The sequence below is a fragment of the Nyctereutes procyonoides genome, unplaced genomic scaffold, assembly GCF_905146905.1.
Source record: "Nyctereutes procyonoides isolate TBG_1078 unplaced genomic scaffold, NYPRO_anot_genome, whole genome shotgun sequence".
NCBI lineage: Eukaryota > Metazoa > Chordata > Mammalia > Carnivora > Canidae > Nyctereutes > Nyctereutes procyonoides.
In genome coordinates this window covers 35,712,222-35,735,165 of record NW_026575134.1, presented here as the reverse complement: position 1 = coordinate 35,735,165, position 22,944 = coordinate 35,712,222, and the positions used below count along the sequence as shown (strand labels likewise).

At 37.1% G+C, this 22,944-nt stretch overlaps 1 protein-coding gene across 4 annotated transcripts in view; it reads left to right on the top strand.

Moving 5' to 3' along the window:
* DNAJC24 (DnaJ heat shock protein family (Hsp40) member C24) overlaps positions 1 to 22,944 on the top strand; it is a 62,039-nt gene that overhangs the window by 24,671 nt on the left and 14,424 nt on the right. For all 4 annotated transcript variants that reach the window (XM_055301064.1, XM_055301065.1, XM_055301066.1 and 1 more), the window contains exon 3: positions 21,065 to 21,203. In XM_055301064.1, coding sequence (XP_055157039.1) covers positions 21,065 to 21,203 — 139 coding nt within the window. The remainder of the gene's footprint in view (positions 1 to 21,064; positions 21,204 to 22,944) is intronic.

Here is a 22,944-nt window from a genome sequence, read left to right as displayed (position 1 = left end):
TCACGCCCTGGGCTGCAGGCGGCGCTAAATCGCTGAGCCACCGGGGCTGCCCTCCAGTGTAGTTTTGATTAAATTTTCACATTGCCTTTGGACCTGGACACCTATGAAACTTCCCCTCCTCTGTAAGTGTTCCATTAGAGAAATTAGTGCTGTTGCCTACCAATTGCAGAAATGGGAGAGCAAGGTTGTACTGCAGATTCTGCTTGTTAGAGTTTTTAAAAATATTTATTTATTTTAGAGAGGGAGAGAGAATATGAGCAGGGAGTGAGGCAGTGGGAGGGGGATAGAAATCCTCAAGCAGATTCCCTGCTGTGCATGGAGCCCTATGTCGGCTTTATCCTGCAACCCAAAGCTGACCTGAGCTAAAACCAAGAGTTGGATGCTTAACCTACAGAGCCACCCAGGTGCCCCTTTGCTTGTAGTTTGTGTAAGAGAAGTGCCCCTACTCTGGGTTGTTGTATTGTCAGGAAAGAAGGACAAGGGCCAATAAGTGTGGGAATGTATCCTGCCCACACTGGACTCAGCCACTCCTCTAATGTACAGAATGGGTCTCCTTTGTACAGGTAGGTGTTAGATTCTGTTTCAGCTTTCTTGTCTTCTATTCCACAACCTGTTCTTTCTTCCTCCAGTCATCCCCTCTCTGATGTGTGTAACCATCCTAACCCAAGTGGGGTTATGAAAATGAAAGTTCATTTTTAGGATACTTTCTAGAATAGGCAAAATACTCTCTTTTTTTTTTTTTGAGATTCCATTTATTTATTCATTAGAGACACAGAGAGAGAGGCAGACACAAGCAGGCTCCATGTAGGGTTGTTCAGTTGTTTTCAGTGGGAAGTTGGTTTGAATGACTTAGCCCCTACCACCACTAGAAATAAAAAGTCCTCTTCCCCTTCTTCCCATTCTTCTCCATTCAATGGGAGGAAGTCCACTTCTCATTGAGAGTACAACTGAAGATCTCCCTTTCTGAAGTTTTCCCTTATACCTGGTCAAAAAAGTATCCCCTCTGTGTCTCATTGGTATATTGTAATTTTGCTCTCCCACTGACCACATCCTGTTTTTACTGTAATTACTTATGCCTACAGTTGCCTCTCAGCTAGAATTCAAATCTTTGAAGGCAGGTATCCTGTCTCAGTCATTTTTTGTCCTTGGTAGTACCAAGTTCTTGTGCCTTCTATAATAGACTCTCACTGCATGCATTGATTGAGTTGCACTGAATTTTGCTGAAATAGAATAAGAGGGTTAAGAAGGCAGTTGGCTCATGTTATTCGGGCCTCTCTAGGTGGGTTGCAGTACCGTCCTCTCTTTCCTGTTATTCCTTACAGGTTCAGTGATGATGTTAGATAGTCCTTGACCCATGTGAACTGAAAGCAGAATAGAGCCACAGCATGTGAATTGATTTCACCTGCCGCAATCGTGGAGCCAATGTTTTGTCTACACCTATCCTCCAAGGCTATCCAGCTGTTACATTTCATTTTTAATAATTCAGCGAAGAGTGTAGAACCTTTTTTTGCTTTAGGTTTTTAATAGTTTGAAGACCTACATTTTTGAGAACTTGAAATAGTGACGCTGAAGAGAGTATCGAGACCAGGAGGAATAAATGAATTAGATACGTAAAGGGCAGTATCTGAAAAACAAAACAGGGAATATAAGTTTATAGTTTTTAGTTTACTAAGCAAAGAATACTTAGGAAGGAGAAATTATAGTCATTAAAATTATAGGACTTTTAAAAAGCCTTTTAAAAGGCTCCAGTTACCCATTTTAACATGTCTTTCAGTTTTGACCTGACTGCCTCATAATAATCACCGTGACTCTTGCATACTATCTTGTTATTTTAAAATTATCTTAAAATAATATAACAAGTTATTCTACAGTTTTAAGTTAGTGTTAAAATGAGTTTCAAGTGGTCAAGTACTCAACGAGAACAGTTTATTGGTGCATAATGAAAAAGGCCAAAAAACCTGGTTATTTAATCCTGTTTTGTATGGTCCGTGATTCTCTCAGATACATTAAGCAAATTTTAGAAATTACTCTTCTAGTGACTGGTTTACATCCGGAACTCCTTCAAACTCTGATGACTATCTAGAAATCTCTAACTGTGCTCTGAATGCCATCTTCTTGGGGTGTGGTAGGACAGACAGGACAGAGAGAGCTCTCTAAGGGGGATAGGGTGGGGCATAAATTAATTGTAAGAGATATATTTATATTATTGTGGATCAATTCTTATTTGCTATAATTATATTCTATAAAGTTGCCTCAAACACAGAATCAGCAAACACTGAACCATTGCTTCTAGGGGAAATACAGGGTTAGGTTCCTACAAGCCTCTGGTCACAACGTTTTTCATCAAGTGATCAGTACATAGTCTTGTTTTATGTGCGCTTCTGTTTAAAGACATTTTAATATATATTGTTAATTCATTGAATTTGAATGCATGGCAGGAAGAACTATAACTCCTGCCTGAAGGAAGAAGCTTATCTAAAATATGAATTTTCCTCTGTTAAGCACATCACAGGCTTCTTGTGCTTGGGAACACTAGAGAGCATTCATACTATTCTTGGGGGTCATTTTATTTTTAATATTTTTTTTTGTTTTTTATTATTTATTTTCTTAATTGAAGTTCGATTTGCCATCTTGGGGGTCATTTTAAAAGGTAAAATTGACAAAGGGATCCCTGGGTGGCTCAGCGGTTTAGCACCTGCCTTCGGCCCAGGGCATGATCCTGGAGTCCTGGGATCAAGTCCCACATCAGGCTCCCTGCATGGAGCTTGCTTCTCCCTCTGCCTGTGTCTCTGCCTCTCTCTCTCTCTCTCTCTCTCTCTTCTGTGTCTCATGCATAAATAAATAAAATATTAAAAAAAAACGGTAAAAATAACAAAAAGCACAAAAATGCAAAAAAAAAAAATGTGGCACTAAGTAGAATGTAAAAAGAGACACTTATTTTCATACATTATGAGAACTGAAACGGTTGGGAACATGCATCTTGAGAGACTGAAGTTTTTCACCACTCTGGCATTTCCATGAATTACTGTGAAAGCATTGCAAGTGTTGATTTGGGGGTTATAAAATAATTTTCACAACTAGGCAAATTTACAGATATGGAATCTATGAATAATGTGGATTAATTGCACTGATATGTATTTATATTTACAGGGCTTGCTCTGGTCCTCTTCTACCACCCATATTTAAAAACATTTTAAAATTGCATTCAAAATTATGTTTGCTTATACTGTCATTTATTTTTACAAAACAACGTGAGGTATATGGACAGATTTATTCAGGAACCAAGTATTTTTTTTAAAGAATATTTTATTTTATTTTATTTATTTATTTATTTTTTAATTTTTATGATAGTCACACACACACACACAGAGAGAGAGAGAGAGGCAGAGACACAGGCAGAGGGAGAAGCAGGCTCCATGCACCGGGAGCCCGACGTGGGATTCGATCCCAGGTCTCTAGGATCGTGCCCTGGGCCAAAGGCAGGCGCCAAACCGCTGCGCCACCCAGGGATCCCAGGAACCAAGTATTTATTGTCTTTGGTGTGCCAGGTGCTACAAATATAGTTAGTGGTAATATGGACAAAGGTCTTCACTTTCATTAGTAGCTTATAGTTTAGCAAGTATTCTTTCCATTTTTCAGGTGAGGAGGTTTTGTACAGTTGAATGACTTTTCTAAGGTCACATAAAGCTAGAATAAGAACTTGATATTTCCTGTTTTATGATCATTGCTGCTCCAGTTTTCTCTTCCTATTTTGAAGCCTCCTTTTTTATTAGCTTTCTTCACTCATCAGTAGAATGTCTTTCAAAGAAATTCTCCCTTGGCCCTGATTACTCTGGTTGTCACTCCTTACTTCTTCCTTGGCAAACATTACTTGACTGCCATCCATTTCCTTCTCAACCCACTCTCTTTCACCACTGGCATTCTTCTAAATGGCACCTACTTGCCACATTCAGTGCATTAACCATGACATTTGCTACTCTTACATGTCTTCCATCTGCCTTGAAACTCCTTCCTCCCTGTGTGTCTGTGGAGTCCTGATGCTTTGTTGCTCTCTGCTATATTTTATTTTTCAGCATCTTTTCCTCTATCTGATGTAAATGTTACTGACTTTAATCTTTTACTTTCTTCACTTATTACCAAATTAAGAACTCTTTTTTTTTTTAATTTAGTTAGTTTGTTAAGTAATCGCTACATCCTGCATGAGCCTTAAACTTGCAACCCCTAAGATCTAGGATAGAATGCTCTTCAGACTGAGCCAGCCAGGCACCCCCTAAAATAGGGACTCTTAATCTGATGTCTGGTGCTTTTGGAGGTCTGTTTATTCCTCAATTGTATGCAAATTGTGTATCTCCCTTACTTTATATTTTTTGTCACATTCTTGGAAGAGTTCCTAACTCAAAGTTGAGAAGGACTGCTCTTTGTATATCCCTGTAGCTTTATCTGCTTCACAGGTGACTTCCAAATTCCCCAGCTTCCCACCTTTTCCCTTGACTCCTGCCTTCTATTTTCAGCATCTTTAGCATATTTCCTCAGGAGTGAGTGAGTTTAGTACTTTCCATATTGTCAGTCCTCCTACCTTTCCTCCTTACTCATTCCATCTTACCATCAGTACATAGTCTTGTTTTATGTGTGCTTCTGTTTAAAGACATTTTAATATATACTGTTAATTCACTGAATTTGGATTCAGGGCAGGAAGAACTATAACTCTTGCCTGAAGGAAGAAGCTTATCTAAAATATGGATTTTCCTCTATTAAGCACATCCAGGCTTCTTGTGCTTGGGAATACTAGAGAGCATTCATACTATTCTTGGGGGTCATTTTATTTTATTTTTAATATTTATTTTTTGTTTTCTGTTTTTATTATTAAATTTTCTTGTCTTTGAAACAGAAATTATTATCTCTCTATCATGCAAGTAATGTGGAGTTTTAAGTAGGGAAAACTCCATATCTGTTAGTGTTCTAAAAGTTTTTATGATCTGAACCCAATTCCACCTCTCAGCTTCATCTCTCATTACTTTTCTTCCAATTTTTTTTCTCCTTCCCAGTATAACTTAGTATTAACTTAGTATTCTGCTATTCATAACTCTAATGTCCAGCTTAGTCCTTTCCTTTAGTGTATTTGCTGTTTCTCTCTGCCTAGAATGCCTTTCCCTTCTCTCTCCCTTCCACAATTCTTCCCCAGGCCAACTCCTATTCATCCTACAAAACTCAGTCAAGTGTCACTTTAATTAAGAAACCTTCCCTAATTTATTCTAAGTTAACACCTTTTCCATACTGTCGTCTTTTCTTAACACTTCATCCTTTCCATTGTATTATAATGAATTGTTTATAGGTCTGCTGTCCCCCACTGGACTTTGAGTCTCTTAAGGGCAGAGATCCCATTGTATTCATCATTGGATCTTCATCAGCTAGCACAATATCTGACTTGTAGTAAGGTGGTTGGTAAGTATTTTTGCAGTGGATAAACACATTTTTGGGCTTCCAGTCTTGCACATGAATTATATTTTCTATTTCTGAATCACAAAATCTTAAAAATGTTAAAACATTTTTAAAATCATGTTTCAGCTGTTAAATTTGCATGAAACAATGACTGAGTTGTTTACTGCTTCTTTAGGCAATATTTTACTAAGCATTAGGTGGCAGTAGTGTGTTGTACTTTACCTTTGTAAATTTTTTTTTCTTTTTTTTTTTTTTTAGTATTCATAATCTTAATGTAGTGTTGAAGTGTAAAGGACAAAATGGTAGTACTTTTATACCTAACTTTTTGTAACATCATCTTGTTTTCACCTTGTAGGGGGTCCTACAAAAGTGAACAACAAACCCACCTATGTCAGTCAATGTGTCTTTCTCTCTCGCCTACCTAAACTGTATTCAGATTCATTATGAAATTACTACTGCACCGTCTTAACAACACTTCCTCACCAACTGTTTAATGGCTGTTTCATAATAACAGTGATTTGCAATAAGGAAAACCAAAAATTATCTCAGAGGATATGTGTTTTCTCAGCATCCTCAGAAGCTTAGTTAGGCCTCTGCTTCAAAAAAAGAGTGTATTAGGTGCATTGAGCTTAACTACAGTTATTTAAATGCTTTTTTTTTTTTTTAAAAGCCCATGAGTTTCTGTCAGTAACAAAGTCAGTTCTCTTGTTTATTGTGTTTTATTTTAGGTGATTTGCCCTCATTACTAGGTAGTTAGAATTGAGAATTGCCATCACCTTTCCAGCCTTTGCCTTTCATCACACCATTAAATTTAGAACAGTTAACATATGAACATGTCAGTTCTTTATAGTATACATTTCATTCCCATTGTAATTTCCTATAGCTTATAAAGTTAAATCAATAGAATTTATATTTTATTTAAGGAAAATCTGTGCACTTTAGGTCAGTGGGAGCACTTCTGCAAACAGAAGTAGATAACTTGTAGAGGAAACCATTTCGGTGTTGACTCAAATAGGAACTACATAAAATAAAAATCCATGAGCTTCTCTCTCATGTTGTCTCTATTTTCTGTCTCAAGGGTAGAGCACCCAAGGGAGTTCACAGCCAATGTACTAGTGTCATTAATGTAGCAGAATGATCAATTAATGAAAGAAGAGCATGAAAGTGTTGACAGAACACAGTACCTGATGGCCACAGAGCAGAGGTCAGAGTTGCTACAGGAGAGGAGCTTTGTAGGATCTATAACTGTACGTCACTACCCTTATTTAGCAGAGATGACTTTAGTTTGGTCTAAGTTTCTTAAGTTCTTAATTATACAAAAACCACGTCTTTCCTGAACCCAGAGGGCAGGTGAAGTTAGCCACTGCTGCTAGTTATCACTGGGGGATTTGGAGGCAGAATGTTTACCTTGGAAGTCTCTGTGTAGCTGACTCATGTGGACCATATCATTGAAAACCTGCCTGATAGGCTTTGGGGGGTGGCGGTGTCCAGCTTTATATTTAAATTGAATATAATGTAACCCCTTGCACAAGATTTAAATTGTTTGTGTAGAAGTCTTATGTGAAGAGAAACAGCTGTTATCACACTTGGATGTAGTCAACAAAAACAAAACAAAACAAAAAAAAACCAGGCATGTGACTAGCCAAAGAAATTGATGGGAGATTATATTTTAGAGTTAGTGAATCTTGGGCAGCCCGGGTGGCTCAGCGGTTTAGCACTGCCTTCAGCCCAGGGTGTGATCCTGGAGACCTGGGATCGAGTCTCACATCAGGCTCCCTGCATGGAGCCTGCTTCTCCCTCTGCCTGTGTCTCTGCTCTCTTTCTCTCTCTCTGTGTGTCTCTCATGAATAGATAAATAAAATCTTTTAAAAAAATAGTTAGTAAATCTCCTGGTTCCAAGTATAGTGGAGAGGTCAGTTGGCTTTGAAAAGGTTTTGCATAGATTACCATAATTGTGTTACTCAGCCTCATATTTTACCTCTTTCATTTCATTTCTGTGAATCCCGTTTGTACAGTTGACCTCTTAATTCTTTTTTTTTTTGACCTCTTAATTCTTTTTTTTTTTTTTTTAAAGTAAGATTCTTCTACTTTATTTTTTTTTAATTTTTATTTATTTATGATAGTCACAGAGAGAGAAAGAGAGAGAGGCAGAGACACAGGCAGAGGAAGAAGCAGGCTCCATGCACCGGGAGCCCGACGTGGGATTCGATCCCGGGTCTCCAGGATGGTGCCCTGGGCCAAAGGCAGGCGCCAAACCGCTGCGCCACCCAGGGATCCCTGACCTCTTAATTCTTTATTTGAAAATGGCAACACCTACTCTAAGTATTGCATGGCTTTGTTTTCCTTCAGTGTTTTTCAGTCTCTTGCTGCTTCACTTTGTCCTCAGCCTTCCTTTTCCTCTTATTCTCCTTACTCGTCTTCTTTTCTTCCCCTTCTCCTGTAGTCTCCCCTTCCCTTGCCTTCTCCTTCCTATCTTCCTCCTCCTCCTTGTTCCTTTTTGTCTCTTTTACCTCTCCTTAGAACTTGCAGGGATCTCAGAATCCAGTCTCTTGATACGGTTTCACAGGCAGTCAATATCCTAGTGACATTTAGAAGAAGTTTTAAAGATAACTATGTTCAGAAGACTGAAAAGTCTCTTTAAAAATATGGCATTGAAATGGCTCTTTGAGGGAATAAAGCAATCATTAGCAATTCTGGTAGACCAAAGAGATGTCTGCTTTTTTATACTGTTCTGTCATTGTGACTGCACGTAGTCCCACTGAAGCCTTACTCCCAGGCTCTCACTGGGAACCATGGGACTATATTACATGTAGGATTTTATTATAAATAAATTCTGAGGATTAGTCACAAGAATTCCTTATTAAGATTAGTTTTTATGTTATGGGGCCAAATTTAGAGTTCTAGAAGAGCATACTGTTTTTGTCTATATATTTGCTACTCACCAACATTCATAGAGGTACTAAGGAAGGCAATTTGACAGGGGTTGGGGTGGGGGCGGAGATTTACCTTTTAAAAAAATTATTTTTTAGTTTAAATTCAATTTACGAGTATATGGTATAACACCCAGTGCTCCTCACATCATGTGCCTTCCTCAATGACTGTCACCCAGTTACCCCATCCCCCACCCCACTTCCTCCAGCAGCCCTCAGTTTAGTTTGTTTCCCTTAGTCAAGAGTCTCTCTTGGTTTGTCTTCCTCTGATTTTTCACCATTCAGTTTCCCCTCCAGGAATGTAATTTTTATAGATACTTAAAAACGACTGGAGCACCTGGGTGGCTCAGTCAGTTAAGCATCTGACTCTTGATTTTGGCTCATGAGATTTGGTCATGAGATCCAGCCCTGCTTTGGGCTCTGCACTGGGCATGGAACCTGCTTAAAATTCTCTCTCCTTTTCCTCTGCTCCTTCCCACTCTAAAAAAAAGAAAAACAAACAAAAAAATCATCCTATTTTCTTTTTAATTAATTACTGTATGTATATAAATGTGTGTGTGTGTGTGTGTGCATATGTGTACCTATGTATCATTCTTGTTCAAAATAGCCAGATGCACAGAAACAGAAAGTAGATTAGTGGTTGCTAGGGACTTGGAGGGAAAGGGAAGTAGAGAAGGACTCCTAACAGATGCAGGGTTTCTTTGTAGAGTGATGAAAATGTCCTGAAATTACATTGTGGTGATAGTTGTATGACTCTGTGAATTTTAAAAACTAATGCACACTTTTAAAAGGGTGAATCCTATGGTATGTGAATTATATTTCAATAAAGCTGTTATTTGTTAGATAAATAAAGGTCAGGGTCATAACCTATAAGGTTTGATGGACTGGGAGAAAATAAAAAGTACAAGTTTGTTTCTGAAAAACTAATAATCTTTGAAGGAGAATGGCAGTATTAACTTTGTGTCTTAATAATTTCACATTAGGGGCACCTGGGTGGCTCAGTGGTTGAGTGTCTGCCTTTGGCTCAAGTTGTAATCCCGAGGTTCTGGGATCGAGTCCCACATCAGGCTCCCTAAAGGGAGCCTACTTTTCCCTCTGCCTGTGTCTCTGCCTCTTTCTCTGTCTCTCATGAATAAATGAATAAAATCTTTAAAAACATTTTAAAGGATTATAATAATATGGGCCCTATTGTGTAGGATGAGTTGTGATCTAGTCACACTAATTCTTGTTATCTGACCCTTAAAACACTGTTTTAACTTACTATTCACTCAAATAACATTACTTGATATTTTGTCTTTTAGTTTCTTCAAATATAGAATAGTTTTATTTTAGAGTTCTGCTAATTATAAGCTATTAAACATGGTACAAACATGTACAAACATGTACAAACATGAGTAATTCATGTTTAAATTGGAAGTGTGTACGAGTCTTGATCTCAAGGTCATGAGTTCAAGCTCTATATGGGGTGTAGAGATTACTAAAAAAAATAAATAAACTTAAAAAAAGCAGGTGTAGAAGGATGAACTTTCGGGAAGGTAGATAAAACAATGAACTGTGGAAAATCTATTTGGGAAAAGGGCTGCTCTTGTCCTTCTTAAAAAAAAATCATCTTAGGAATTTTTGGTTTTCCAAAATGGTAAAAGATTAAGTCTTGATATGAGTAATTGTACCATCTCTTCTGATTGATGCCCCAAGGACATCTTCCTCTCCCTCATCATATATTTGTCTTATTGGTTTTTTTAAAGATTTAATTTATTTATTTATTCATTCATGAGAGGCAGAGACATAAGCAGAGGGAGAAGCAGGCTCCCTATGGGGAGCCCAATGCAGGACTCATCCCAGTACTCCAGGATCACTACCTGAGCCAAAGGCAGATGCTTAACCGCTGAGCCATCCAGGGGCCTCCCTCATTGTATATTTGGAAGAATAATAACCATTGGCAATTATAGCAAGCAGGACCAAGGAGAAGTATGGTAGGAAGATGTTCCTACACCCAAAGAATTATTTCTTCCTTTCCCAGATAAATCCTTGTATAGAGAAGGCTGTTGTAGAAGTTTGTCATATTGTAAATTGTTCTGCCTCAGCCCTGGTTTCTTACAAGTTGGTTAAGAGACCCTGTTGCCTTCATCCTTTCCTTCTATAAACCTCAGGGGCCCAACTGGTCCATGGCCTCTCTCCTTCCATGCTTGATTCTTGTTTTCTGGTGCGTAGTGGCAATACTACCAACCATAGCAGAAATTCTGGCCTCCTACCACTCAAATCCGGAAGGAAAGGAAATTCTCAGAAATGGCTCTGGCCTCAGCTGACCAGGACTCAACCAGAGCATTTCAGCTTGGGACTGTTACAGCACAGAACTCTTGGGATCTGGGACATACATTAGAGGAGTTTTGTGGGGAGACTGGAGAAGAGGAGCATGAGAGGCTGTTTTGTGACAGAAGTAGATGGGGCTGCCAGACTGGCTCAGTTATTGATTTTTGGGTTGCGAGTTCGAGCCCCACATTGGTGCTAGAGATAATAGACAAAAGTTAAAAAAAAGAGAGAAAAGGCAGTGGTTGGGAGAGGTTTAGGGGATCCCTGGGTGGCTCAGCGGTTTGGCGTCTGCCTTTGGCCCAGGGCGTGATCCTGGAGTCCTGGGATCAAGTTCCGTGTTGGGCTCCCTGCATGGAGCCTACTTCTCCCTCTGCCTGTGTCTCTGCCTCTCTCTCTCTCTCATAAATAAATAAAATAAAATCTTAAAAAAAAGGAAGTGTTGGGGAGAGTTCCTGTGACTGCCATAGTGTTTAGGAAATAAGAGCAAAGAAGTACAGTTATTTGGAATTAACTTCTAGTGGCTGAACAGTTTCTCTCTTTGTCTTCTTTTGGAAGGAGGGAAAATTAGGAATGTGATAAACACTTTTGAGGAGAACATCCTTGGTTTTTATAAAATTATCAAAGATTAAGAAACTACTAATTTTCATGAACTGTTTTAATAGAGCCTAGGTTTAATACTATGGTAAATTAAAAGTAGTTCTTCATCAGTGAAAACATTGGACAGTGGTATTCTTGCTGTCAGATATTATTGTGGTCAGATTTACTAATGACCTCTTACATAATTCCCTTAACTTGACCTTTTCAATTTTCTTTCACAGCCAGTGTCTGAAGAAATGAGTTTTTACTATTTTTAGAGGTGATGAGTGCTTCAAACTGTAGTGAGGACTGAACTCACGAAAACAAGAAGACTAAATAAAAGTGATCCACAATAAGCTTTTATTCAATGTTTCTATGTGTGCTGTAGTTTGAAGTTCCTTAATGATATTCTGCATTATAGTCTGTTTGGAATGTGTATCCACTGTGATGTCATGGAAATTCGACATTGGGCCTGTTAGGGCTTGGAAAGACAATACTCGAATGGGAAAGACAATACTTGAACTGTCCCATTAATCATTGGCAGAAAAAGCCCAAAACTCAGTGCCATCTAGCTCTCTTTTAGAAGTGATAGTGATAAGATCTTCTGGTGTTACGATACTCTCTTTTTGGTAGCACAGAATTTGTATAGGAAACATGAACACTTGTGAAAACTGAGCGGAGATAGAGAAAAGGAAATTAAGGACTTTTTTTTTTTTTTAAAGATTCAACCTTTTCCGTATTCACACATCCCACAGTTACACATCCATTCTTTTTTTCAAGTGTACTCTTGAATTCATTCCTCTTAGTAAGTATGTATGTAGTCTGTATCTCATTCTTCAGTTTGGAAAATATTTGAAGAAGACCATTGGGCTGAAGCGTATACCTGAATCATATATGTTCATGCATCAGCTGAATAGAATGACAAAGTTAATAGTTGTTTGCTAGGAAAGAGTATGAAAACAAAGATAGAAAAATGCAAAACCCAGATTAAACCTAAAATTTACTCCTTCTATCCAGTGCTGACTAAAATCAGGAAGTTTCAGATTTTGTACTTTTGGGGGAAGTTACATGTACAACTTAAACAAGTATTTATGGAGGATATTTGTGCAGAGGGGCATTGTGCTAATCTCTGGAGAGATACAGTTATAGTTAATACATAGTATTTGTATTGGGTATTTTAGGGGAGGGCTGAGTCCACAAGTAACAATAAATTCCTTGAAAATTAGGAATACTGAAGGAGTTCAAAAGGACAAACACAGACACATATCATCCCTTCTGAGTAGGGATATTAAACATGGCTTCATGGAAGAGATGCATTTGAACTGGTAGAGGATGTTTCAGTGGAGAGAATAGCATAAATAAGGCATGAAAACATAGGTATGCTTATTTATGGGTTGATATCTGAAGGACTGGTCTGGAATGACTAGACATAAATGCTGTATCTATGATACTTATAGATAGAACTGGAATGGTAGCCTGGAGTTTTTTTATTGGAGGACTTCACCTCTAAGGGTAAAGAATAGGACTGTAATCCATTGTACAGTAGATTACCTATTAAAATTTTGGAGCTGGGGAATGACATGGTCATTGCAAGGCACGTGAACTTGGAATCAGGTGCATGGCCTGGTGCATGGCCTGGTGCATGGCCTGGACAGCTATTAGAAGGTGAATGCTAGAGAACAGGTAAGAGCTACTTTTCATTTGAACTAGGTTTGGCATTGTTAATAGAAGGGACATCGTGTAGACAGAATCTGTCCAATTTCGTGGTTCATGGGATGAGGGTAAGGAGAGTTACCCTGATAATTGTAGCCTGGAATATTAGAAAATGTATTTATTATTCTCTTTACTCATTCAGCTTTTATTGAGCATAGAAATCTATTGATTTTAACAGAATAAGGAATTCAACAGGAGGCGGAACTAATTTTAGAGTCCAGATAATCAGTTGGATTTGGACATGAACTAAGTGGTACTGGTAAGATAGCATTTAGGAGGTATTTTGAAATTTGGTTCAGGAATTCAAGAACATTTGTAGCTAGAAATGGAGAACTAGCATCGTATTAATGGTATTAAACTCATTTATTACACAGAGGAAAACCAAAGTCCTGTGTCCTCAGGGTCCACTTTGATCAAATAATGTCAGTATGACAATTTGGGAATTTTTGTTTAATTCAGTTTGCTCCGAATCCTTTTCATAGCTGATTTTTACTTCCTTTTTGCCATCAATATTTTAGAAATCAAAACAGCATAATCACAAATGTGTAATAAAGGATTAATGTATGATTCTCCAACTTTTTATTCAATTTTAGATATAAGTAGCAAGCTATTAGTAAAATAAAGCAATGTATCTTTTAAAAAAGGAATGTAAGAAAGGCATTAAAACAGGTGGACCTCTTTTTAGGTGACCTGAATTAATATCTTGTTGTATGGTAGGCAGTTTATCATAAAACTGCCTTATGTACTTTCTTTAAAGAAATAGTTTCATTTCAAATTTACATGTTGCTTAGCTATTAGAAAAGGTTATTTGGAGTTAATGAATATGTGAATTTGCACTAAAATCTTTTAGAAGTTGCTAGAATTTTTTGTTTTTGTTTTTTTTTTTTAAAGATTTTTTATTTTATTTATTCATGAGAGACACAGAGAGAGATAAAGAGAAGCAGAGACACAGGCAGAGGGAGAAGCAAGCTCCATGCAGGAAGCCCGACGTGGGACTTGATCCCGGGTCTCCAGGATCACGCCCTGGGCTGCAGGTGGCGCTAAACCGCTGCGCCACCGGGGCTGCCCAGAAGTTGCTAGAATTTTTGCAGTGTATTGTCTTATGCTCATCTCACAACTTATACATACTTCAACTTTTGTCCCTTCTAGTAGGAAAACACTTGTCTCTGTATTTAGCCTATCAGTGGACATTATTGTAGCATTCGGTAGCTGAAGCCTGATATAAATTGTATCCTCCTCTAAAAAAAAAAAAAAATCAACAGGTTAAAATACCACTGGCATATTGTTCAGATTTCATCAGGTTCTTCATCATCAGTGTTGGCATTTGTGCAAACAATGAAATAAAGGGGCTGGCATTTATGATTAGTGAACAAAAGGTATCAAATATCAAAAAATTTATGACTTAGAATACTTTATGTAATTTTCATGGTGGTGGTCTAGGTTAACAGTCGAAGCGTGTCACTCATTGAGCATTTTTTTTTCTTTTTTTGTGTGTGGATACACACTTGGAAGGACGCATCTGTCAAGGAGAAATATTTATGAAGCACTAATTTTCTGACTTGCACTTAATTCTATGTTTTAAGCAGTAGAGGCCAACGTTGTGCTTCTCAGACTTTAGCATGCATAATAATTGCCTGGAGAGTTTGTTTAAACACAGATTCTGCCCCTACTTCCTACCCCCATCTCCCACCCCCTAGATTTGGGATGGGGCCATCTTCTAATGAGCTCTCAGATAATGCTGATGTTGCAAATCTGAGGACCACATTTTGAGTTGCTCTGGGCTGACACATTGTGACAGTCACCCCAGAATTAGTAATTTAGAAGCACTTGGAATTCTTACATGGAGAAAATCTGAAATAAAATGTTCCATATTGGACAACCCTTTGCCATAGAATCTCAGTCAGAATTAAGAGCCCATAATGAAAGCGTTAGTTATCAGTTACATAATTAGTTAGGATATAAGTAACATATATTAATCCTGATAAAATATTACATATTTTTTGTATATCTTGTAGTTGCATGAATGATCTTATATTTTCAGATCAAGACAGTTTCAATCTTTTGTTTGTGTTTATTTTTCTCATCCTCAGTTAGTGACATGGGGATTTAAAGAACATAGGTCTGTGTAATTAATAGATTTCCCCCAAATGTAAAGAGGTTAAACAGATCATAAAGTTGTGAATATGAAGTCATTTGAGAATAGTACAATAGCAGTTTGCTAAAACTTTGGAGACAGCCACGTCTGTAATGTAATAAAGAATCACAGAGAGACAACGCTCAATATTTTTAGTATTGTGACATATTTATGATATTTTAATTTTGAATGTACTTAGTCCACTGCTCAGCAATACTTAACTTTTTAAAATGTTTTAAAGTGCTTGAAGGTTGGTATATGGAACTTGAAAGTAATAAAACTCTATTTTTATAGAGTCTATAATTTAATATAATAGCTTTTCACTGATTTGTATTAGTCTTTGAGTTTTCTATGTTTTGATTGTATTTATCTGTTTTAATATTGGAAGAAATTTCTAATTTTTTTTCTTTATGGCTTAGGAAGATTTTCTAAATCTCTTTTAATAATTTTAGGCATGTCTAAAGATTTTTTTAAAATATTTTATTTATTTAAGAGCAAAAGAGAGCAGGGGCAGAGGGAGAGAGAGAAGCAGACTCTCCACTGAGCAGGGAGCCTAATGGGGGACGCAATCTCAGGACCCTGGGATCATGACCTGAGCCGAGGCAGATGCTTAACTGGGTGAGCCACCCAGGCACCCTTAAAGATGTTTTTCTAATGAGATGTGGTCAATATATAGTGAAAATGCACAGCTCTTAATGTTCATTTTGGTGAGATTTGATACCATATAACCACCATCCCAAACAAAATATAGAATGTTTCCATTCCTCCAGAAAATTTCCTGTGCCCCTCTGCAGTTAAATTCCACCCCCTATTCTCATCTGGAAACCAACTTTTAATTTCTATCACTATAGATTAGTTTTGTCTGAATTTGAATTTCATATCAATGTAATTATATAGTATGTACTCTTTCGTTGTTGCCCAACATAATGTCTATATTCATATATGTTATTAAGTATATCATTTTTTTTCTTTTTTACTGTTGAATAATATTACTTTATATATGGACATATTACTACTAATCCATTCTCCTGTTGATAAATTTTATGGTTCTAGTTTTTGGCTATTGTGAATAAGGTGGTGAGTATCTTTGTTTAATAAGTCTTTAGTGAACATTTGTTTTTATGTTTCATTTCTTTTAAGTAAATATTCAAGAGTAAATATCCAAAATTATTTGACCACAGACTAGGTATATTTGTGTCTTTGTCAGAAATTATCAGTTTCATCCTAGCACCATATAAAAGTTCTAGTTATTCTTTATCTTCACCAACATTTAGTGTTATCATTCTTTTTTGTTTTAGCCATTCTATTAGGTGTTTAGTAGTATTTTATAATTTTTATGTACATTTTCCTGATAACTAATGAAAAAGTTTGAGCACAGTTCATGTGCACATAGTTTGTTCATCTGTCTTCTTTTGACAAAATCTCTTGTTTTTCCTCCTTGATTTTTTATTACTATGTCTTTTTATCATTGATTTATAAGATTTTGTTATTGTTGAATATTCTAGATGCAAATCTTGTGTTAGATATATATTTAATCAGTTTTTTTTAACCAATCTGCATCTTGTCTATTTTCTTAATTGGTGTTCTTTGCTGAGCAGAAAATTTTAAAATTTTGATGTTCATTTTATCCATTTTTTTTATCATTAGTGTTTGTGCTTTTTGTTTTCTGTCAAAGCAGTCTGCCTACCCGAAGGGGCAAAGATATTCTCATGTATTTCCTTCTAGAAGCTATGTGAAACATTTATGTTTATGACTCATTCATTTTGCATTAATTCTGGTATATGAAATGAGATAGGGGTTGAGGTTAATTTTTTCCAGTTGGCATCCAGTTGTGGTTCAATTCAGTTTATGGAATTGCTTTGGCACCTTTGTTGAAAATCTGTTTCTTCTAGACTCTTATTCTGTTCTAGTGCTTTATTTGGATATATTTACACCAGTACTACAGTCTTGGTTACTCTAGCTTTATAACAAATCTGTAAAGCAGGTAATGTAAGTTCTTCAGCTTTGTTCTATTTCAAGATTCTTTGCCTGTTCTAGATCCTTTGTATTTCCATATATACCACAAATGTATTTACACAGTGTTTGATTTCTTGTAGCTGCCCAAACAAGTTACTACAAACTTGGTGGCTTAAAACAACAGAACTGTATTCTTTCATAATTCTGGGGAGTCTAGAAATCCAAAATCTGTATAACTGGGCCAAAGTCAAGGCTCTAGGAGAGAGTCCATTTCTTGTTTCTTCTAGCTGCGACTGGCTGCCAGCATTCCTTGGCTTCTGGCCTTATCATTCCCAATCTTTAATGCCATTATTTCAAATCCCTCTCTGTGTCTCTGAATGGTCTTCCTATCATCTTCTCCTCTGTGTGTCAAATTTCCTTCTGTCTCTTTCTTATAAGAATACTTGGATTATATTTAGGGCCCACTTTGGTAATTCAGAATAATCTCTATTTAAAGATCTTCAAGTTACATCTTCGAAGATCTTTTTCCTAATAAAGTAACATTGTACGGGTATCAGGGATTAGGACCTGATATCTTTAGGTTATCAGCCTATGACAGAATGTGTTTTCTTTTAGACCTCATTTCATTCTGGAGCTTGCTGTCAAAACGGATTGGATTGAGGCTTTTAGCACCCTAAATGACATATTTATTTACTTGCTAATAATTGCAATTTTTAATTGGACTGTGCATCATGGAATGAAATTCATTGCATTCTAATAGCACAACAGATTAGGCCTCAGATGGTGAGTTGCTTATTTAAAATAGCAGTCAGGAAAACACCAAGTTAGTAAGGAAATTGAATTATGCTTTGACTATCGTAGAGTTGATACATGACTCAATAAAATTTAGTGATAGCTTTTAGTTTTGGGTGGCCACAAACTAATTCTTGATTTTGTAGGGCTTTCCCAGTAAGGCTTGTTACCCAAATCTTCTTCATGCAGTGTTAGAAAAATGGCTCAGCTACAGAACTTTACATAGCAAACTCTGATTTGGTTTGGGGATATTACTTAAATAGTCCAGCTGTAGGGACTGCATAAGACTTCAGTATGGAAATCACTTTTTATGAGCATCATTTGATAAATCATAGCCATAAAAAGATGAAACTGTAAAGCCTTAGTTTCCCTTTCTTTTCTTGTCATTATATTAATTACCTTAAATATTTAAATGTTGATAACCCTTAGATTTGGCATAGGAAGAGAAATAGTTTGCCAAAAGGAAAATGGAAGCCTAATTCTCTTTGTTTGCCTTATAATCTTTCTCTCAGCATGAATGATGTTCTTCTGTGCAACCAGATAACACAATAGCTTTGCTTTGCTAGTAAGGATCATCAGCAGTGTGAAAAGTTCAGCATGAAAACAAACTCACTGTCAGAACCAGTAGTCTACATTATGAATAAAAATTTACATACTTTCTGAATTCTAGATTGAGGATTGAAGTCACTTTACTTCATGTTCCTTGCCACAATTCACTGAATGACTTTGGACTTAATAACTTGTATAATACATGACATTGTACCTGTAAATTTTTCTTCTTCTTTTTTTTTTAAGATTTTATTTATTTATTTATTTATTTATTTATTTATTCATTCATTCATTCATTCATTCATTCATTCATTCCTGAGAGATTCAGAGAAAGAGAGAGGCAGGCTCCATGCAGGGAGCCTGAAATGGGACTCGATCCTGGGTCTTCAGGATCACACCCTGGGCTGAAGGTGGCGCTAAACCGCAGAGCCCACCTGGCCGGCCCTGCACCTGTAAATGTTTCATGTTCTTTCAATGTCTTTTAATGAAAGAATTTAAGTGATTATGCCATTATTAGTTGATGAGTATGTGAGCTAACCATACTAATGTCATAAAATATAAAAATGGTGGGGTTTTTTTTGCCTGTTTTATTAATAAAAACTTTGAAGAAAAAGAACAAGGACTAAAGGGAGAAAACTAGTCTACTAATTTCAAAGGAAATTCCTAAGATAAATATTTTTTAAGATTTTATTTATTTGAGAGAGAGCGAGCATGAGCAGGGGGAGAAGCAGAGGGAGAGGGAGAAGCAGACTCCCTGTTGAGGAGGGAGCCCTACTTGGGCTCCATCTTAGGACCCTGGGATCATGATCTGAGCCAAAGGCAGATGCTTAACCAACTGAGCCACCCTGGTGCCCCCTAAAGTAACTTCTAAAATTAAGATATGTTCTTTAATATATTTTATAAAGCATTCAGAATAATTGCTGGTAGCAAATTCTAGTTGAATAGTATCAAGTAGTTCCTTGTTAACCTGAGTGAAAATATGACATATTTGAATATCTGCTATTGTGATATCCCCACATCATTTAGGTGAAATGTCTCTACATTTAGATAACCTTTCCTCACTTATTTGTTGAAAGACTCGGCAATGCAAATGGAATATTCTTTCAGAACTGATAAATACAAAGAGAAGGAAGAACCATGGAGAATATAGAGGAAAAAGGAGATAATATAAGTGAGGTATCTAATAAGCCACATTCACATTTGAGAATTGATGAATTGGTATAAAGTGTTTTTGTTTTGACCAAATACTTTTAAAAATTACTGCACATTGAAAACATTTAAAAAAGTGTCTTAGATTTGGAAAACATAAGTGAAAGATTTACAATGAATTAACTTACATCCAAATGTTGTGTTGAGTTCTTTAAAGTTTCTTACTAGAGCACGTGGATAACTCAGTTGGTTGAGTGTCTGCTCTTGGTTTTGGCTCAGGTCATGATCTCAGGGTCCTGAGATTGAGCCCCATGGTTGTTCCATGTGGGATGGGAAGTCTGCTTGAGATTCTCTCTCTTCCTCTGCCCTCCCCCGTCACCCATGCTCTCCCTTTGTCTATGAAATAAATAAAACTTTAAAACAAAAAAAAGTTGTTTCTTACCAATCTGCTGTAGAATAACCATTTTTCAATAAAAGTTTGTGTCTGGGAATTTGTAACTTTAAAATCTTCAGGGCTGAGCTGGAAGATGAAAGGTATTTATTTTCAAGTATGATTGTATAATCTGATTTTGTGAGAAAAAGCTAGTAGTTCATTTGTGATGGTATTTACAGCCACACATCTTATATAAGGAAAGCTTCATACTCTACAGTTTGTGTCCTTTCTTTGTCATGTCCTGCTTATCTGCACGTACCTATTTCTGTTTGTGTTAGTCATCCTCTCTAGGTAAATTGTCCATGAGACCAGTGATTCTATCAGCAAATTATCCAGAAAATGCTGTCTTTGCATGTTGTGACAGATCATGTCACTGGTGGATTTATAGCTATCCAGTGGTCTCATTAACCTGGCAGTTGTCTCCTGTGCCCAACACTGTTGTCTTGTTGCCTTGGCATCTTAGTTTTCATCTGCTCATTACCTTTCTTTCTTTCTTTCTTTCTTTCTTTCTTTCTTTCTTTCTTTCTTTCTTTCTTTCTTTCTTTCTTTCTTTTTCTCTTTCTTCTTTTCTTTCTTTTTTTTAAGACTTTATTTATCCATGAGAGAGAGGCAGAGACACAGGCAGAGGGTGAAGCAGGCTCCATGCAGGGAGCCTGACGTGGGACCTGATCCTGGGTCTCCAGGATCACACCCTGGGCCGAAGGTGGCACCAAACCGCTGAGCCACCCTGGCTGCCCTCATTACCTTATTTCTTAACTAAAACTTAGATTTACGAGTGTTGGGGATCCCTGGGTGGCGCAGCGGTTTGGCGCCTGCCTTTGGCCCAGGGCGCGATCCTGAGACCCGGGATCGAATCCCATGTCAGGCTCCTGGTGCATGGAGCCTGCTTCTGCTTCTCCCTCTGCCTGTGTCTCTGCTTCTCTCTCTCTCTCTCTCTCTCTCTCTCTCTCTCTCTCTGTGACTATCATAAATAAATAAATAAAAAAATTAAAAAAAAAAAAAAAGATTTACGAGTGTTGGTTGTTTTTTACCTACCCCCATCAACCCCCTCTATTCACCATCCCCTTTATTTTTGATTGGCAGTATCATCCAGATAAACAAAGTGCAGATGTGCCAGCAGGAACAGTGGAGAAATGTATACAGAAGTTCATCGAAATTGATCAGGCATGGAAAATTCTAGGGAATGAAGAGACAAAAAAAGAGTATGACCTGCAGCGGCATGGTGGGTACTTGTGGTGAGGAGCCACAGCACACTGGCAACTCTTTGAAGCTTTCCTGGGGAGCATATTCCAGCACTTGTACCAAGTTATTATTGCTTTCCTTACTCCTCCCTTCCATCACTGTTTTTAATTATGTCCTACTCTTAGTCGTGATTATTGTGTGTCCATTGAGAAGTTAACAAAGCTAGTAGGATGTGGCTTCTTAGGAAGCCCTGAAAACTACTTTTTCTAACTAATGAAAAATGTTTAATTACACATTTCTAATGTGTTTAATAACTTATTTTTTAATTTAATTATGTGCTGATTAAAATTTTAATTGTACTTTTAACAATGTGTACTATATAAATGGCAGTCAAAAGAAGGGTTCTCTCTGGGATAACATCAGAAAGCACTCTGCTGTCTTTGCACTTGTTTTAGGCTAGGTTTCATGATTGTCTCCTGAATAAAGTATTCTTTAGAAGATTGCTATAAATGGTATTTTAGGAATGCACCTTTCCTAAGCAGTTTTAAAAGTCATTTCTTTTATGCATTTTAGAAAATAGCTTCTTAAAACAGTGACAAGCTCTGGTGAGAAAGAAAGGGAGAAATGTAGGTCAGGTTTGTCACACATAGACTGCAGTTACACGAAGTGATAGGCTGTCTTTCAGCACTGGCCTTGGGATAGGAGTCCCTTAGTCTTGTATGTGAACCTTCAATATGCACCCTGCATGCTAATGGGGGGGAGTCAATAATCAGTTACAGCCTGTGGGGAAAACACTCAATTGCACTCTGCAGTAGCACACCAGGTTCAACATTGACTCAAATGTGTTGATAAAAGTTCACTATCTCTGTAGTTGATTATTGAATCCCCTCCCGTGCCCTACACTGGCACATCATCAAACCTAACAATGATTTTAAGGTTCCTACTACTAAGGTTATGAAAATTTGATTTGAGAAACAAGGCTTACTTCTAAAGCACAGCATTGTAGGATAAAACCAATGATATATATGGAATTTCCATATTTTCAGAGGGGACTATACTGGTGGTATTATAGGCAGTATGTGATACCTTTGTGTATAAAGATTTCATGATTTATTTGTTTATACAATGGAGAATTTAATAGTGACTTTCATCATACTAATCAGCTCTAAGGCCATTCTAGGTTTTTTTTAAGACTGATGAACTTTTTAAAAATTTTAAACTGATGAGTGTAAATTCACTTTGCGGTGAATTTAGTTAATTTTCAAATATGGCTTGAATATTGGGTCTTATCTGTTCGGTGCATATATAAGTATCCTGCAAATTTTTTATTTCTTTTTGTAAATCTGTTTTATTTATTTATTTTATTTTATTTTTTAAAGATTTTATTTATTTATTCATGAGAGAGACAGAGAGAGAGAGAGAGATGGGGTGGGGGGCAGAGACACAGGTGGAGGGAGAAGCAGGCTCCATGCAGGGAGCCCAACATGGGACTCTATCCTGGGTCTCCAGGATCAGGCCCTGGACCGAAGGTGGTGCTAAACCGCTGAGCCACCTGGGCCACTCTGTAAATCTGTTTTACTTCTGGCAAAAGAATGTAGAAGTGGTTCCATTTGAGGATGAATTCTATTTATAGGTCATTCTTTTTAACCTTGGTTCTTGTGATAGGATTTCTATGGAAGTACTGAAACTCATATACACGAATGTATCGTGTGTGAGAAGTTACCTATGTGTTTTTGCACATCTTTAGTTACTTTGTGGGTGCCAGTTTGCCGAAGATAAGG